Source organism: Telmatherina bonti, assembly GCF_933228915.1.
Source record: "Telmatherina bonti genome assembly, chromosome: 24".
Taxonomy (NCBI): domain Eukaryota; kingdom Metazoa; phylum Chordata; class Actinopteri; order Atheriniformes; family Telmatherinidae; genus Telmatherina; species Telmatherina bonti.
In genome coordinates this window covers 6,122,146-6,141,105 of record NC_136633.1, presented here as the reverse complement: position 1 = coordinate 6,141,105, position 18,960 = coordinate 6,122,146, and the positions used below count along the sequence as shown (strand labels likewise).

General features: G+C 45.1%; 1 protein-coding gene across 1 annotated transcript in view; it reads left to right on the top strand.

Annotated features, from left to right (window-relative positions):
- The window catches only part of LOC306773914 (BCL-6 corepressor-like), an 87,020-nt gene extending 68,772 nt beyond the window's left edge, over window positions 1-18,248 (top strand). The window contains exons 14-18 of the mRNA XM_079263857.1: window positions 3,526-3,692; window positions 4,414-4,559; window positions 7,701-7,778; window positions 9,460-9,646; window positions 16,715-18,248. Of these exons, the coding sequence (XP_079119983.1) occupies window positions 3,526-3,692; window positions 4,414-4,559; window positions 7,701-7,778; window positions 9,460-9,646; window positions 16,715-18,203 (2,067 nt within the window). The 3' untranslated portion in view covers window positions 18,204-18,248. The remainder of the gene's footprint in view (window positions 1-3,525; window positions 3,693-4,413; window positions 4,560-7,700; window positions 7,779-9,459; window positions 9,647-16,714) is intronic.
- Window positions 18,249-18,960: the final 712 nt, after the last annotated feature.

Genomic DNA, 18,960 nt, shown 5'->3' with positions numbered 1-18,960 from the left:
GTCTGCTGTGCTTGTTTCCGGAACATTGTGTCCTGTATTTCTGGATGTTATCGGTCATTTATGGTTTAGTTGCTTTCAAATTTGCTACAGGAAGAAGCATGTAATGAAAATGTATTTTTCTTCTCTACTTTATGTAATTCTGATGTGCTATAAAGCATTCATCGGAAGCAAAGCATTGCCTTGGTTACAGTTCAAGTGAAAGAAACTCCAGGTTTTTGAGCTTTGGCAATCATAATCATCACCGTCATCATCGGCTGAAATTGCTGCTGGAGACCTGAGAGACCTTTTGTTAGAATCCAACAAGCTTCTGAAAATGATGTGGAGACAGGAAATGTGCATGCACACCACACACACACACACACACACACACACACACACACACACACACACAATGTGAATATTTCATGTGTGCTGCGACAGCTCCTGTCAGGCCTCACGAGTGCCGGCCTCTCTCTCTCGTTGAGGTGCAACGGTGAAGCTAACGAGCTCAGTTTGCAAATGAAGCCGTCATCCATCACTGCACACATATACACACACATTTTCAAGCTGCAATCACTTTGCAGAGACCAGGAGAAAAAGAGCGGTGGGAGGTTTCATTATGTTGGTCTCCTGGTCGGAAGCCGGACCGGATCTTCATCATGTCAACCTTCACTGTCCCAGAACTCGGATTAAGATCAGCTTCTGTTTTTTAAGTCATACCAAGCAGTTGACCAAAATGTATCTGTCCTTTTTAAGCCTGATGCAACACGAGCATCTTTCTCTCAATGACATCATTTTCAGGTCACGTGATCATGTTTAAATACTGATAAACTTCAGGACAGATATAATTATCATAAGAACTGACAGTTTAATCGCTCAGATGGTTTATATTTTATGCTTCCTAGTTTTTAGTTATTGTTTACCCCCCTGTAGAGTTACTTTGTAAATTCTCAACTTTTTTGGTGTCATACATTTTTACAAATCTACACTGGTCAATGATGATCTGAATTAACGCAGTTAAAATAAGGAATTTATCAAGGTTTTTTCTTTGTTTTTTTTGTTTTTAAGTATCCCCATTTTCCTGCCTAAACATTTTTAAAACATTGGATGTAATCATTATGCCCTTTATCTGGGGGTATAAAATACATTTTACTGGTTAAAAAAACACATTCGTAAGCCTAAAAAGAAAGTCTTGTCTGCCTGTCTTCCAGTGCCAGCGCTGGGCAGATATTGCCTGAACTCTCATTTACTGGCAAGATGCGAATCCCAACAAAATTAAAAATACAACCCCCTCATGGGCGGCCATAGAACAGGATATTAGTAACACCTCCCTTCCAGGGCTACTCCCTGTGGAAAGAAAACTTGTTGCATTATTTAGGCATCAGTTTTATAGGTAAAAATTAATTGCAGGTGTGGTACCGAATTAAAAAGATGTCTAAAATACCAAACACTTCAATTTCAGCCCCCATTTGTTGTAATCATGCATTTCCTTCTTTGCAATTAGAAGTCATTTTTCCAACCTGGAGGAGGAAAGGTCTTGTCACTAATGATTTGTACGCTGATAATGTTTCTTTGATTGTTCAGCTTCAAGACAAATTTACACTGCCGTTCACTCTTTTCAAGGTATCTACAAATATGGAAATATGTCAGGAAAAAAATGTGATAAATCCCAATGCCATCTACATCTACACTAATTGTTTAACGTAGCTTATCACTGGGATGTTTTTAGCATGATCAAAACAAAACCAACATCTTACATTAATTTGGTTTTACTTCCAGCTTCTGTCTCTGGAATGGAAACGCAGTCCTTGATTGTAGGAATAGACCCTTCTTTCATCAAAAGCCTAGTAACCCATCCCCGTAAAAATGGTCCTTGTTTATCCAACATTCTTCAGTGAAGTGCCGGCGTAGATGATAGATGAGCTGCGCCTGCCTATTATGTCACACTATAATGTGCTCCATAAGAGTGCAATAATCTTAATCCTTGTTAGGGTTAGGATTGGAGCTTGTGGGCTCTAATTTGCTTTTATTACATTTTCTTTGGCAAACTAAACGTTTTCCTCGGACCACTAAAGCGCCTTTCAATCAGCATATTATTCGATTTTATAAATATGGCAACTTCTCAATACGTTGCAAATGTGCTTACTAAGCGCAAAGCGGAGCTTGCCCTGGTATTGTTACACCTGCCCATCTAATGCAGCCGGAAAACATTCATTTAGAATTTATTCATAACTGGTTAAATTGAGAATAAATATTGAAATAATGAGCTAAAAAATAGTTGCTAGCATTAACGTTAAGTCATACTGTTATTTTTAATTGTATGATTTCACAATGCCTTCCGAAATGGTGGCCTTTCTGCTCTCAGGAGTTTTAGAAGTGATGGTCAGGCTGTGGTAAGTCCTGTTCGATTGGGAATGATGGAGTTACTTATTAACATTGTCCATGTGTATCCTACAGAAAAGAACTACAATCCCACTTTACTGAAAAACTACTTCTGTAAGTTGTCTGGACCAACCATAATTGTGTACCCAACGTCCAGCCAATCAAATGTTGTGATGTCATCCATAGGTGCAGGGTCCTGAACAGATCTGGTACTTACACCGGTCACAAATAAAAGTGTTGTTGCAACATTGTGGTTGGCTCCCAAAAACAAACTCCATACATTGCTGTCTAGCCATTTTTTCAGTCGGAAACTTGAACAAATCTAGCTTTGCCTCACAGCCAAAGAAGCATTTCTTGTGTGACCTGCTCACACTGAAAATGTTCCAGGGTCCACCAAAGTTTCCGTCTTACACTGAGCAGTGATGGTGGGTACGGCTTTCTTCTCGCAAATAAGCAAAACCTAGAGAAGATGACCAATCATCGAATACCCCCATCACTCTTACTTCATCTTACCATCACTCATGAACAAGATCCAGACATACTCCCAACTGGGAGTATGGTAGCACCAACAACAGCCTCAGACTTGGGGCACAGTAACACTGTGTTTGGTTAGTTCCATATAGTATGGTTTGTGTAGAGCTGTGTAATGCTCGTTTGCACATGAAGAAGAAACTCTTGTCCACTTGAAAACTCTTGGTTCACTTGTACATGAACTCTCATGCAGTGCACTCACAATGTAAAAGCAAACAGAGCGTCTAGTGAGCCAAAGATGAAGTGACACAACTCGACATGTCGGACATCTGGCTGCTTCTCCTGTTGCTCAGAGTATGCTGAAGATCATAACCCGAGGCACCCAACAGAACCACATTAAATACAAAAAGCAGAGATGTAACTCTGAGGTTCTTAAAGCAGACACTCATCTTTCCCTGACTGCACCTTTAGATCTTGTCTATGAGGACCACAAACAGGATGAATCACCAGGGGAAGACTTGGTCTGAGACTTCACTGATCTTTTAATGTTTATCTCTCACAATCACAGTTCTTTAGACTTACTTTGTTTAAAGACAATTTTATCCTGCCCATATATGATGAGCCAGGATAGATTTAGCTTAGTTCTTATGATAGTCTTGAGATTCTGTTTAAACTTCCTGTTCGTTTTTTTAGGAGGTTGTTCTGTACTGCCTGGAGCAAAAACTCTGTGACGTGAACCACAGAGACAACGCCGGGTACTGCGCCCTTCATGAGGCTTGTGCCCGTGGCTGGCTTGGGATTGTACGCCATCTGGTCGTGCACGGAGCCGACATTAACTGCAGTGCTCAGGACGGAACCAGGTAGGACTGGACCTGTGGTATGTTTGCTGTACTGTAAGCTTAGAACCCAATTCAAGCTCTGGTGTTCTGGGAGTTGTGATCAAAGTTTTTACATCTGATGATGTAAAAATGATGATGACTGATGTAGAAAACTGCATCATCTGCATATGTGCAGATTTAATACGCTAATTTAATTTAATTTTTTTTAAAAAATGTGTACAAGTGTTTCGTAGATTTATATGTTCATGTACAGGGTACTCTTTGGATAGGGTACAGTAGCTTGCTTTTGCTATCTAATATAGTTCTTTAGTGTGTTATTTATGCATTACTTATATTTGAATGAATTTACACAAAACTGTTTATAAGCCGCTGTGATAGACTGTAGACCAGTCCAGGGTGTATCCTGCCTCTCGCCTGATGATTGTTGGGATAAGCCCCAGCTTCCTCGCAAGTCAAAAATAAATGAATGAATAGTTATAGAGATTGGGAAAATAATCCCCAGAGATTTAAGTTTTTAGTGAAAATATAGTATCAGAATATCAAGTTAACATTTTCAGCACTTCATGTATTCAACTTCTAATCTCTACGTAATCCAAGTTTAAGTTTTTCAGTGTGCTCAATAGATTGTGGAGAAGAAAAAACAGCAGTTGGTGGAAACATGTGCTCTAACAACAGATTAAGAGATCTGGTGATTCTGTGCTGGAGGATGATGACGAAAATTTCACTTCTGTCTGTTCTCTAGACCCCTTCACGATGCTGTGGAAAATGACCATGTGGAGGTGGTGCGCTTTCTGCTGGCCTGTGGTGCCGACCCCACACTCACCTCCTACTCCGGAAGAGGACCAATCAACATGACCCACAGCGCTACCATGGAAACCTTCCTGGAGGGTAAGATGAAGGCAGCGGCAGTTTAATCCAGATGTTGCGGAAATTGCAAGTGAAAGCAGCACCTGTACATAATTCCCAGAAAACTCTCCATTTCCTCCATTTTAACATCTTCTCAGGTTTCTATTGAGCCTCTAAACACCTGTAAATTCCTTCATCAGTCTGATCAATACTGAACCTAAAGCCTGATTGATTCTCCAGCCAGAACATGTTTTACATGGAAAACTTGCCACATTTTCCTCCCAGTTTCCTAATAAAGTTAATGCTGCCATCACTTTGAGCAGGTGTAAGAGATGAACAGGAAAGGTGCTGAAATGAGAATGAGTTTGGTAGCTGCAGACATGTTCAAATATCTGCTTGTTGGCTGCTTACTTCCTTAGAAGTTTTCCTCATGGGCAGCCTCCATGTTGGGGCCTTTGCCTGTTTGGTCTATGGGGTAGTGATGGGGGGGTCGTCCTGACCAGGGTTGTTGGTAGGGGTCCTGCCCTGCAGCCTTTTGGCTGTGGTGTGGGCCCTGCCCTGGGCGTTTTCTGTGACTGCGACTCCGGCAGTGATTCTTAGAGCAGAAACAGCTGTGGATGGATCCCCCAGATACCTTTTTCCTGCAGCAGTGTCAAGCCAGATACAGAGAAAGAAACCTGAATATAGTTTTTTATGTTGGTACAGTGGGGTTAGGGGAATGATGGGGTTGTCCTCTCCAGGACCCCTGAATAGACCAGGGAGGCTGAGGAGGGCCTTGCCACCAAGGAGCTTTTTGACCATCTCAGCGACTTCAGGGACTTCAGGGAGAGATAGGAGAGTCCACCCCTGAGTCCCCCAGCTCTGCTTTCTCATTGGAAGATGTGTTGGTAGAATTGAGGAGGTCTTCGAAGTATTCCTTCCACCGACCCACAACGTCCTGAGTTGAGGTCAGCAGCTCCCCATCTCCACTGTACACAGTATTGACAGAGCACTGGTTTTCCGAGCAGACGGTGGACCAGAATCGCCTCGAAGCCGTCCAAAAGTCTTTCTCCGTGGCCTCGCCGAACTCCTCCCACGCCCGAGTTTTTGCCTTGACGACAGCCAAAGCTGCATGCCGCTTAGCCTGTCAGTACCTATCAGCTGCCTCCAGAGTCCCACAGGCCAAGAAGGCCCAATAGGACTCCTTCTTCAGCCCGACGGCATCCCTCACTGCTGGTGTCCACCAACGAGTCCTGGGATTACCGCCACGACAGGCACAAACAACCTTACAGCCACAGCTCCGGCTGGCCGCCTCAACAGTAGAGTCACGGAACACAGCCCATTCGGACTCAATGTCCCCCGCCTCACTCGGGACATGGTTGAAGATCTGCTGAAGGTGGGAGTTGAAGCTCTGACGGGGGACTCAGCCAGACGTTCCCAGCAGACCCTCACAACACATTTGGGCCTGCCAGATCTGACCGGCCTCCTCCCCACCACCTGAGCCAACTCACCACCAGGTGGTGATCAGTTGACAGCTCCGCCCCCCTCTTCACCCGAGTGTCCAAGGCATGTGGCCGCAGGTCCGACGATACGACTACAAAATCGATCATCGAACTGCGGCCCAGGGAATCCTGATGCCAGGTGTACATATGGACACTCTTATGCTGGAACATGGTTTTCGTTATGGACAATCCATGACAAGCACCGAAGTCCAATAACAAAACATCATTTAGGTTTAGGGGGGGGGGGACCATGCCTCCCAATCACTCCCCTCCAGGTCTCACTGTCATTGCCTACGTGAGCATTGAAGTCCCCCAGCAGAACAATGGAGTCCCCAGAAGGAGCACCCTCCAGCACTCCCTCCAAGGACTCGAGAAAGGGTGGGTACTCTGAACTGCTGTTCGGCGCATAAGCACAGACAACAGTCAGGACCCGTCCCCCCACCCGGAGGCGGAGGGAAACTACCCTTTCATCCACCGGGGTAAACCCCAACGAGCAGGCACCAAGCTGGGGGCTGATGAGAATGCCCACACCTGCTTGGCGCCTCTCACCATGAGCAACTCCAGAGTGGAAGAAGGTCCAGCCCCTCTCGAGGGTTCTGGTTCCAGAGCCCAAGCCATGCATCGAGGTGAGTCAAACTATATCTAGCCGGAACCGCTCAACCTCGCGCACAAGCTCAGGCTCCTTCCCCACCAGAGAGGTGACGTTCCACGTCCCTAGAGCCAGCTTCTGCAGCCGGGGATCGGACCGCCAGGGTCTCCGCCTCTTGCTGCCGCCCAGCTCAGATTGCACCCGACCCCTACGGCTCCTCCCGCAGATGGTGAGCCCACGGGAGGCGGGGCCCATGTAACCCTTTCAGGCTGAGCCCAACCGGGCCCCACGGGCAAAGGCACGGCCACCAGACGCTCGCTCTTGTTCCCCACCCCCAGGCCTTGCTCCAGAGGGAGGTCCCGGTGACCTGCGTCCAGACAAGGGAACATTTATGCCCATGTCTGTAGTCATCATAGAGGTCAGTGAGCTGTACTTAGTCTGGTCCCTCGCCTAGACACCTGTTTTCCATGGGTGACCCTACCAGGGGCATAAAGCCCCCGACAACATAGCTGCTAGGATCTTCAGGACATACAAACCCCTCCACCACGATAAGGTGACGGCTCAGGGACAGGGTAAAAGAAAAAAAAACAAGAAAACGGAAAATTCTTGTTGTCAGTGTTTATGTTGTTCATCTTGTCCATAGACCGAAACTCACAAGTCAAAATGACATTAGTGTGAGAACAAAAAAGAGATGGAAAGATTAAGTAAACAAATATTGTTGTGGAAAAATGGAGGAATAAACGAGAGGAAGTGGAAGTTGTGTGTGCGTGCGCTCAGCAGCCTGATTACCATTCCCTGCCTGCATTTCTTCTCTCCTTCTCCATCGCTTTCTTCCTTCACTCTCTCCAGAGGGGTTTAATAAGGCTTGGCTGCTGAATCCCAGAGCAGCTTACTGCCACACACACACACAGACACACACTCCTGCCAGCATCCGTCTACTCAGCGCCAAGCGCCGCAGCGACGAGCCGGCACCGTCTGAACACAAACAGTCATCGCCGTCTCCTCTCAATCTTTGTGTGTGTGGCTCCATTGTTTTCATCTGGCTGCCTTCGTCCTCTCTGATTGGTTGACTCTTTGATCAGCTTTAACTCTGTGCCTCTTTTCCGCCTGCAGACTATCTGTCTGACATCCAGGGAAGGTCGGAGGGCGATCCCGGAATCTGCTGGGAGTTTTACGGCAGCTCTGTGTGCGGTTAGTGCACACACAAACACACAAACACAGCACTGATATCATCAGGAAAGAAATTGGAAACGACGGTAAAGACGCTTCAAAAAAGCTTTGCTTACGTCTTCCACAACTAAACAGAAATGTTGGATGAAAAGAAATCAGGGTGGATGTTGACGCTGAAAACTATTTATTAATGCACAGGAATATGAAGAATCAGGGTTAAAGTATGATGGTCAAAGCCCCTACAGGACAGGGTGGTACTTGTTTAGAATTTAATAAATTACATTTGAACAAAAAGAACCATAGGTGTTGGCGCTGAACCAAAAATGCTATAATCAGAAATAGATGGATATGTCCATAAAAAATATGGGAGATGACTCCAGTGGCAGGATGGCCACATATCTTGTTCAGCTGGGGACATCTGGTAGAAATCCCTTTCAAAAGGAATGGCAACTCCCACCTCACTTTGACCACATCTTGAGGAGGTTGGAGTAATTTTAGTCCAAATGGACCATGTTCTATGCCTTCATTGTGAAAGAACAAAGTTAATGCCTGACAATGGTAATCCTCATACCTTTACTCGACATTGGCAGTGAAGGATGCCTTCAAGCTGAGTCCTGTTGAGCCTGTTTGGTCTGTGGAACTTCAGAGGCAGCTGACATATTCCAGCAGATCAAGCGGATTTTGGCTTTGATTGTTGTTGAGGCAAAAACTCGGATGTGGGGAGGAGATAGGTGAAGCCATGAGAAAGGCTTCTGGGCCGCTTCGAGGGGATTCTGGTCCACCGTCCTGTGGCTCAGGAGGGAAAGGCAGTGCACCATCAACACTATCTAGAGTGGGGATGTTGTGTTCTCAATTTGGGACGGTGTGAGTAAATACTTGATGACATGCTCAATCCCATCAACACTTCTTCCAATGAAGAAGCAGAGTCTGAGGGCTTGGAGGTAATCTCTCCGAGGGTTAAGGTTACCGTGGTGGTTCCAAAGCTCCTCACTGACACATCTCTGCAACAGTTCTTGGACTTCAGGACCAGTACCTGTGGACTGGTCGACTATGACGGTAGTTGCCTTCTTAGAAAAATAGGACCAATAGGAGAACACTCGTGTCAGCCTCCCTGATAAGATCTGTTTAGGGTTCCTTGAGAGGAGGGTCTAGGGGATCATTCAAACCTCAAAGTTTAGAGTAGCAGCCTAGTCATAGAGCAGTCCATCAGCTCTACACTACAGAATCCATAATAACCTTTTAGGACCTAAATAAGTCATTTGAGGTAGACTCTGGATCAGCCTGTTGGGCTGAAGTTGGATTTGCCGGTCCCTAGTGTCATCTATGGTCCTTGGCTCTGGGAGAACAAAATTGCAGATAAAAGCAGCCAAATGAATTTCCTTCTCAGAGTGTCAAGGATCTTTCGTAGAGATAGGGTGAGAGGCTCTGTCATGTGGGAGGGGCTAATAACAGAACCGCTGCTCCTTCACATTTACCTGAGCCACCTCATCACCCAGGAGGCATCCTAATCATCTGGTTAGGATGACTCCTTGAAACCTCCCTGAAAAGGGTACCAGGCAGGGAATAAAATATTTTATTTTTCGTTATTTACAATACTGCATTTCTGTCCTCCATGAGTAAACTGTGGAACAGAGAAGAGAAAATAGTAAAACTGTAAACGCTGTAAATGAGAACCACAAAAACTTTATGACTGTCCCTGCAGAACCGTCCGATGAGGGGGGTGTCCATAACATTCTGGCTGACCCGCCGGGACCAGAGGAAGATGAGGAGGATAATGAAGAGGAGGATGTGGATGAAGAGGACCCTGCCAGGAGGGAGGTGTTTGAGTTTGAGCTGTCCGACCGACCTCTGCTCCCCTGCTACAACATCCAGTTGTCGCTGTCACAGGGGTGAGTCAAGATGTCACTGTAACATGTAATTAGCATGAAAGTACACAAAGCCATCTGTAGACATGTGGACAAAAAACAAAATTAACAGTAAGGGCATACAGTAGAAACCTGGCAGAACAAACTAAGTGCAAGAAACTTTATATCGGTGTTAAGAATTGAAAGCTAAGATTGTTTCATTGGGAACCTTGGAAAGAAACTGAGGTTAATCATACTGCGATCAAACAGTGTAATATTACTGGTTAATTAAACTGGATCTGACAGAAGAGCTAAAGAATCCATAATTACTGGACTTATGGAATATTTGGGAAAAAGCTAGAACTGGGGCATATTGGGGCATATTTTATATGAAGAAGTCAGCACCAATGGAAGACATAAAACTCATCATGCATTAACAACAGGGTAGTCCACTAGACTTGGTCCCATTGGGGACTCTGGTAATTTGAAAGGTACAATACTATTCTGGACTGAGATTGTGCTCACTCTCTACTACTCAAACAAATTGGACCTCTTAAATAACGTATTCCACTTTCCATTAGAGTTGGCACTGCATTGAGAATAACTGAAGGAGAAGACGAAACACAAAAAGGAATTCTTGTTCAGCTGTGGTTTTCATTACATAACAGCTAAATACGGATTTGTATCATATCCTAGTGGGTTTCGGTTGATCAAATTTCTATCAAAACCTTTCCTGAATTCTTACACATCTGACCACTAGATATTTCTCCCTTCCAGAGCCATCAATCATCACACATGCGCTTATGTTTTGGTTGTGTTTAGCTGCAATGTTATATGATGAACCCACAGACATGTGCTTATTTTGTCCGCTTGAAGGGGACTGAGACCAGTTTGTAGGTGGACTGACTCTACTTTTTGATTTGAATGAGAATTTGTTTGTAGATTCCCCAAATGAAGCAGACTCTGATTCTAATAAAAAAAAAAAAAAGGCTTGTGTGAATTAATCACCTTAATTATATTGAGTATGCTACTTGGAGCAAAATAATTGATATATGATATAAATTGTACATTATTAAAGAAATACTATAAGAACCTATACTATAACTTTTCCTCCACTGGGAACTTTCCTACCCAATAACTAATGCAACGGAAGGATGTCCTTCAAATATTAGAACCATTTCTGTACCTTAACACTCACTGTAGAAGGAATACTGCAAAAGTACAAAGAAATACTTGGCCAAAAGTAGAGCTGGAGGTAGTGTTGCATGACTGTATGACCATTGTTGGAGGTGCTGGACAGGGTGATGAGTCTTAACCCAGGAAACCAGGTGATGGGAGCAGAATTCAGCCACCACAACAGTAACAACTAAAGAAAAAGTGACTGAGATCCGCCTCACACTCATGGGTCTTCCTTTATTCAAGATGGAGTTACTTCCACTGAGTAAAATCTTCCCACTTTGGTTGTGGTTAAACTGGTGTGCATGCAAGCTGGTTTGCCAGAAGGCATTAAGGTTCTGAGACTCCAGAATGGCACAGGTGCCAGAGCCAGAACAGTTTCTGTCTGGAAGTACTGATAATGTTCTTGGTTTACAAGAAGTTCCATTTTAGTCTCCACTGATCAGCTGACTTTCCAGAGTTCCAGATTTTCTCATATGTCTTGATTAGTTTTTTTTGTAAGCTGTGTTTTTTGTCTGGCCACATTAACGTAACACCTGGTTTCATGGGATTTGGTTTAGATAATGGGTTCGTTTAACAGGTTCTTTGGTTGAGGTTCATTCACCTGTGCTTTGTCTCAGGTTGGCATTAAGGTCCCATTCTTCATCTTGTGTTTCCATGAAACATGACACCCAGCTCTGTGGAGTATTCAGCTTATACAGTTTCTTTGTTGCTTCTGATTAATGTCCTCCTGGCCTGGTCTGTGAGCCTTGCTTTGAGCATGGATTTGCATGGTTTGTTGTAGTGCAACTTCTTTTCCTTCTCTACAGCTTTTGCCCTGACTGTTTGGTCTTCATGGTGCCTCTTGATGAATTCTGTATCTGGACAAATAGAGCTTAAACTGTGGATTGGTAACATCTTCAGACTGAAAAACAAATGAAAAATGTCAATAAAAAATTACTAACCCTCACCCGTTGCAACATTAAAGATCCATAGGTGTTCTTACCACCCTGGGTGGATCAGGTGCAGTTTGAGCTGGGTGGCGACAAAAGGCGGGGACTCTGGTAATCAAATCCTTGGGCTCTTGTGGCCGTGGAACGTCACAGCAGAACTGTCAACTGATCACCATCTGGTGGTGAGTTTGCTCAGATGGTATGGAAGAGAGCTGGTCAGATCTGGAAGGCCCAAACATGTCGTGAGGGTCTGCTGAGAATGTCTGGCAGAGTCCCCTGTCAGAGCGAGCTTCAACTCCCACCTCCAGATGAGCTTCAACCATGTCCCAAGTGGGGTGGGGGACATTGAGTCTGAGTGGACTGTTTTCCGTGCCTTTATTGTTGAGGCAGCCAGCCGGAGCTGTGGCCATAAGGTTGTTGGTGCCTGTTGGCAGTAATTCCAGAACCTGTCGGTGAACACCTGCAGTAAGGGATGCTGTCAAGTTAAAGAATGTTCTATCAGGCCTTTTTTGGCTTGTGGGACTCTGGAGGCAGCTGATAGGTAAGGGTAGACTAAGTGGAATGCAACTTCGGCTGTCACCAGGCCAAACACTTGGGCATGAGAGTTTAGAGAGGCCACAGATCGCAACTTCTGGAAGGCTTTGAAGAACCATCCGAACCATCCGGCGACTCCGGAAGAGGTAGCAGTGCTCTGTCAATACTGTGTACAGTGGAGATGGGAGCTGCTGACCTCAACTCGGGATGTTGTTGGTCAGTGGAAGGAATACTTCAAAGACCTCCTTATTCCTACCCAACATGTCTTGTGATGAGGAAGCAGAGCTGGGGGACTCAGGGCTGAGATCTATCAGGTGGTTAAAAAGCTCCAAGGCCAGGGGGGTGAATGAGAACAGCCCTCTGTTTCTTAAGGCTCTAGATGTTTTGGGACTGTTGTGGTGACACACCTCTGCAGACTGGGGTGGTGGTACCCCTTATTCAAGAAGGGTGACCGGAGGGTATGCTCCAACTAGAGAATGGTGTCACTCATCAACCTCCTTGGTATGGTCTATTCAAGGGTCCTCAAGAGGAGGGTCCATTGGATAGTCAAATATCAGAGTGAGGAGGAGCAGTGTGGTTTTCTTTATGGTCGTGGAACAGTATATCAGCCCTATATACTCTTTGGGGTCCTGGAAGGGGCATGGGAGTTTGCCCAACCAGTCTATATGTCTTTTGTTAGACCTGAAGAAGGCATTTGACCATGTCCACTGGGGACTGCTGTATTGGGTACTGGACCCCCTTGACTGAGCGGTCCAGTCCCTTTACAACCATGTCAGAGCTTGGTTTGCATTACTGGCAGTTAGTCAGATTTGTTTTCAGTGAGGGTTGAACTCCACCAAGGCTGCACTTTCCCACCTCATTCTGTTCAGGACAGAAATTCTAGGCACAGCCGACGTGTTGAGGGGATCCAGTTTGGTGGCCTCAGGATTGGGTCTCTACTTCTGTTAGCTTCATCTGGTTGTGATCTTCAGCTCTCACTTGAATGATTCACAGCTGAGTCTGAAGTGGCGGCCATGAGGATTAGTATTTCCAAATCTGGGACCATGGTCCTCTGCCGGAAAAGGGTTGAGTGTCTTCTCCAGTTGGGAATGAGGTCCTACCTGAAGTCCAGGAAATGAATTATCTCAGGGTCTTGTTAAACAGTGAGGGAAGGATGGAGCATGGGATTGACAGACAGATGGGTGCAGTAATGCGGACTCTGCGGTCTGTCATGGTGAAGAAAGAGCTGGGCCAGAAGGCAAAGCTCTCAATTTACCAGTTGACCTGTGTTCCTACCCTCACCTATGATCACAAGCTGTGGGTAGTGACTGAAAGAACGACATTGCGCATACAGAGTTTCCTCCGCAGGGTGGCTCTCCCTTAGAGATAGCGTGAGAAGCTTAGTCTTCTGAGAGGAGCTCAGAGTAGAGCTGCTGCTCCTCCGCACCGAGAGGAACCAGTTAAGGTGGCTCAGGCATCGGGTCAGGATGCCTCCTGGATGTCTCCCTGGTGAGGTGATTTGGGTACGTCCCTGCAAGAGCAGACCCCAGGGAAGACCCAGGACATGCTGGACCAATTTTATCTCTCGGTTGGCCTGGGAACGCCTTAGGATCCTCCCTGAAGAGCTGACAAATATGGCTGGGGAGAAGGAAGTCTGGCCTTCTCTTCTTAGCCTGCAGGATCCCGCAGAAAATGGATGGATTGATAGATGAATGGATTTGAAACATGTCCCATTTATGTACATAGGGTAACAGAAATGGGGCTTTAGAGGCAGTGATTCATAAACACAGTTTATTTAGGAGCATCATTACTAAAGTAGCTATTTCGGTCCACATAAGTGGAGCCGAGGTTGGTGATGTTTGGTGTAACAATCCGCCATTAAAGAAATGGCTTCTTCCCCTCCCCCTACTTTCAGTTGTGCTCTTCCATCTATCCACTTGACCAACTAGGCCCTGGTTTAACAGGCTGAGAGGCTTTGACTTCCTGGTTCTTGAAGGAAGATGACAGCATTGGCATTGAGGTGAGGGTAGAAGTAGGAATTGGGTGTAAAAAAAAATAAAAGCTCTGATTTGACATCAGCTTGAAGGAAAACTAAAAGCTTTGAAGGTAAAAGAGCCAGAACAAGCCAACCATGATGAGGTTTGGTCCACCAACTCCAGAGAACTGTAGCTAAAGGAAGCGGTGCTGAACAAAGGCGGCTGGAGGAAGAGGCCCTAACAAGAACCACACCCGCACACGCTTTGTATTTTATTCACACTGGGTTTTTTTCTCTGCTTCGCTCGCACATTCTTCTTCGGTGGTGTTCAACACGTCTCCTCACACTCAGACACCAATTAGGCAGCAGAGAGCAGCTCAGGAAGGAAAGGAGGGAGAAAAAAGAGGAGAGGGAGGACAGACGGAGAGGTCGTTAACGAGGATTGCATCGCCCTGGCGACGCGGCTAATTGGCTTCCACTCCGTCTTCCTCCCCTGCCGCTCATCTCCGCCTCTCTCTTTCTCCTCTCCCTCCATCTCTTTCCTCTGCGGCGTCTGATGTCGTATTAATGGCTCTTCCTGGATACGAGGCCGCAGGCGGCGACGCACACATTTCACCAGCTGTTTAACATTCAGGCAGCGACCGGCTGCAAAGCAACATGTGGCCTTGTCAACCGCTGTGTGTGTGTGTTAATCTGCCCTTCACACACACACACATTGACAGACATTGTGAATCAATAACGCCTCCATTGATGTTTTCAGCTTCAGCAGCAGAATATATAAAAGAGAAGCTGTCTCTTCTTCTCCTCCCACCTTCCTCCTGCTCTGACATTTATGGAGGACACGTTTCTGGTTCGGTCTTCAGAAAATCTGCAGTTGCAAAGTTTTTCATATTCAATGGATAAAAGAGACAGCAAAGCTGCGGCGTACCACCATCTTCTTATAGCTCCAATGGTCAACTATTTTCTAAAATAGTCAGTAAATAGATAAATCATGTTTATGATAAAGCGAAATGTTCACGCTTTAGTTGACTGAAACTTTTTTAATTTCATCTAAATAAGACGCAGCTTGTGGGATCAGGGTGACCTCATGTCACCACTTATTATTGTGCTAACTGTTAATGGATAGGGATGTGCAAACATGTTGAGGATAGTATTTCCATCAACATTGAGCATCATCAGCACTTCCTGTTTTATTGCAAAGGAGTAACCTTTAACAGGAAGGAATTGGATCCAGAATAAATGATCCATTAAGATAGTTGCATTCTGATGGTAGTCTAAATTAATGTGTTGGTTTGACTTGAAATTTTTAATGCAGATGTAAAACAAGTGCCTTCCTGTATTGTTCCTTTAGTATTGATAAAATATTGACAAATACATATGCTCAGAAGAGGACTGCCACCAGTCATATCACATTTGGTGCAGATTGGTTGCTGCATAAGTAAACTGACTGAATTTCATGTTCCATTATGAAACATTGAAAATTGTGGGCATGCTGTCACCTAACGGAACATCCTGTCCGAAGGATTTCATAAATTTTAAACCATCATTGCATCCACAGTGTATTATGACACACACAACCATCCATCCATCCATCCATCCATCCATGGAGGTAATGTTGGAAACATTCGGGTCAGGTCATGGGGGCAGTAGCCTAAGCAGGGAAGCCTAGACTTTTTTCTCCCCAACCACATTTACCAGCTCATTAGAGGGACTCCTGAGGCATTCCCAGGCGTTTCCAGCATGTCCTGGGTCTTCCCTGGGGTCTCCTTCTGCAGGTAGGTCCCTGGAACACCTCACCCGGGAGGCATCCAGGAGGCATCCTAACCAGATACCGGAGCCATTTCAACTGGCTCCTCTCAATGTCCAGGAGCAGCAGCTCTACTTTGCGGAGGAAATTCATTTCAGCTGGCCATATTCGTGATGTCGTTCTTTCACACTGTCCAACAGCTCTAATGATCAACATTTAAAACTACATCCCGCTCCTCTGTTGCGGTATTCCTTCTTTACTTTCTGAAGCTAGCTGAGTATTGTTCTGACATTCAGGTGAACAAAACACTTGCCCACAAATGGTGTCATGGTTCACAAAGAAGGGCCACGATATTTTCATCTGTTTGCCCAAATCCAAAATGGTAGCGGTTCTTATTTGTTCTCAACACGTTGGCTGATTCAAGTTTATGATAGATGAGATGAAAAACATTAGGAATGAGTGTTTATGCTGTTCACCCCCTTTAAAAGTTGAAACAAAATGCTTATGCCAACATTTACAAGACTCTTCTTATTCCATAACTCCATATTTCCACCATTTGTCACAGCAATCTCTCTCTAAACAGTGGTTAGGAAAACAGACAAACGTAGCCTTTGGAAATGTGTGTATTAATGGGGGTATTAAACTGTTGCAATCCTTTTTGGCCTTTACTTCAGATGTGACTCCAACTTGATGAAAGTCCTTAATGGAAGTCCCAGCCTTTAAAATATGTTTTTTGTTGTATTCTAATGTCATTTCCATTTTTGTTTCAGGCCCAGGAACTGGTTTATCCTCTCTGATGTCCTAGGCCGCCTCCGGATGACGTCTCGCTCCTTCTGTCGCCTTTTCCCACAGCTTAATGTGCAGTCCTTCCCCGAGGATGAGTTCTACCAGCAGGCATGCATGTCCCAGCTCCTAACTGGTCCTGATAAACAGGAACTGGCCTCCTTCAGACCCAATGTCAAGGACCCTCTAGAGCTGGTGGAGGCCACCCCCGAGCTCGCTGGCATGCTGGGCTCTTCACTGGAGTTCATAGAAAGTCACAGGGACTCGCTTGACGCTTCACCACACCCTTCAACCCCATTGTCACCAAAACCATTTCAACGTGTTGCACCACAGTTACCTCCACAGAACCAGGGAACCAAATCTGGAGCTGAAGACAGGACTCAAGAGTGCAGCTCTGGAAGGAATCATGTGGAATGTTCTGTCCAGGCAGCTAAATTAGATCCCAGCATTTGGGAACCTCAGAAACAGGAAGGCAAAAGTTCCAGCACTCCCACTTCAGTAAAGCCAAGCAGGACTGTCAATGTTAGCAAGTGGGAAGTGTGCAGGCAGCGTAATCAAAAACCTGGGATCGGGGATTCAGCTTATCCAGACTCCAAGACGGACTCCAGCCTATTGGAACAACACAATCGAGGAAGTAAAACTTTGGGACTCTCTTTTGTCAAATCCAAAATGGCAGCTGGCTCTAAGATGTCGGAACAACATAAAGGAAGTAAAACTTCTGGATTTGCTTCTGTCAAATCTGACATGGCAACTGGTGCTATGTCGGAAAAACAAAATCAAGGAAGTAACACTTCAGGACTCACCTCTGTCAAATCCGACACAGCAGATGGTGCTAACATTTCAGAGAAACAACAAAGAGGAAGTAAACCTATGGGACTCACTCCCATCAAGTCTGACAAAATAGCTGACACTGACATGTTGGAACAACAACATCATAGAAGTAAAACCTCGGGACTCGCTTCTGTCACATCCGACAGGGTGGCTAGCGCTAGCATGCCAGAACAAGAGAGGCTACGAAGCAGGAACAATGGGAATTCAGAAAAAAAAGTGGACAGTGGCGTATCCGGACCAGCTCGGAGTAAGAGCACCCGGAACCATGTCCTACAGAAGAATCAAGAAAACAATACAGGTAGGGTTTTGGATTCTTCAAATCCGTCTTCTGTGACTGAAAAACAGCGACTGCGAAGTAAGAATACCAGGATCTCGAATGCCACCAAGACAGACTTGTGGGACCATGAGAAAATTAAAAAAGCTGGTGGCACCTGCACAGCACTCAAAAGAGACGCTGAGCCTGATGAGGGACACGGCCAAGCAGGTAAGACCATAAAGATGGACGCTGCCTGGCAAAGGAATCTGGCCAGTGTCAGAGTCCACATCAGGGACTTGGGGATGAAAATTAGTACTATTCAGGGGAACCTGAAGAAGGAATCGGCAAAAGTGGTGGTGAAAGGTGTCAGAACCAAAACCAGGTCATGAGATGACAGAATCCCTTCAGGAAATAAGAAATATTGAATCCTGTGGGGTTTGAGAACCAAATCAAGCTGCTCTGAGACTGAGAAAACTTGTATACATTGTAAATGCAGTAACCTCTGACAGAAACTGTAACCATATTGTTTGTTTTGTGGAAACTGTAAATATTGTTTTTTTTTTATTTATGAGCACAGATTTTATGGGTCTTTGTTCTTTGTATATGAAGTCTGGTGTAAATATGATGGCGTTTGTGTTGATGTGGTGAGAATTCTGGTTCTGTTAAGGCATCTGCTTACGAAACTGTTACTGTCCAATAAACATGAAAAGGAAGATATGAAGAAAATATCTGTCCTAATTATTTGTTGGTATGGAGTCAGCATTCTTTGCCCTGGCTTCAAGCCGGGGTGCATACTTTGATCTGGCTGTGGTTGCCAGGTCACCTCGAAAACCTTTCTAGACCTGCATGGCTCACCAGGAAGACTACACTGGTTTCACATACATTTTAAAATAGTTTCTTAATTAATCAATCTTTATACTGACCTCACTGTACATTTCTAGAAGACATTTAGTCCCAGTTCAAGAACACTACTAACATTTTGTGAGTCTATAAACCTGATATTAGCATGAAGCTATGTATCATTGAAGTTATATGCTAACACTAGCTAAGTTTGAACATGTCAGCAAACCATGTTTAGTTTTCAGCTAGAGTATTTAGAGACCACATATCATCTCAGTCAATCAAGCGTTTGACATTGGAGCTATA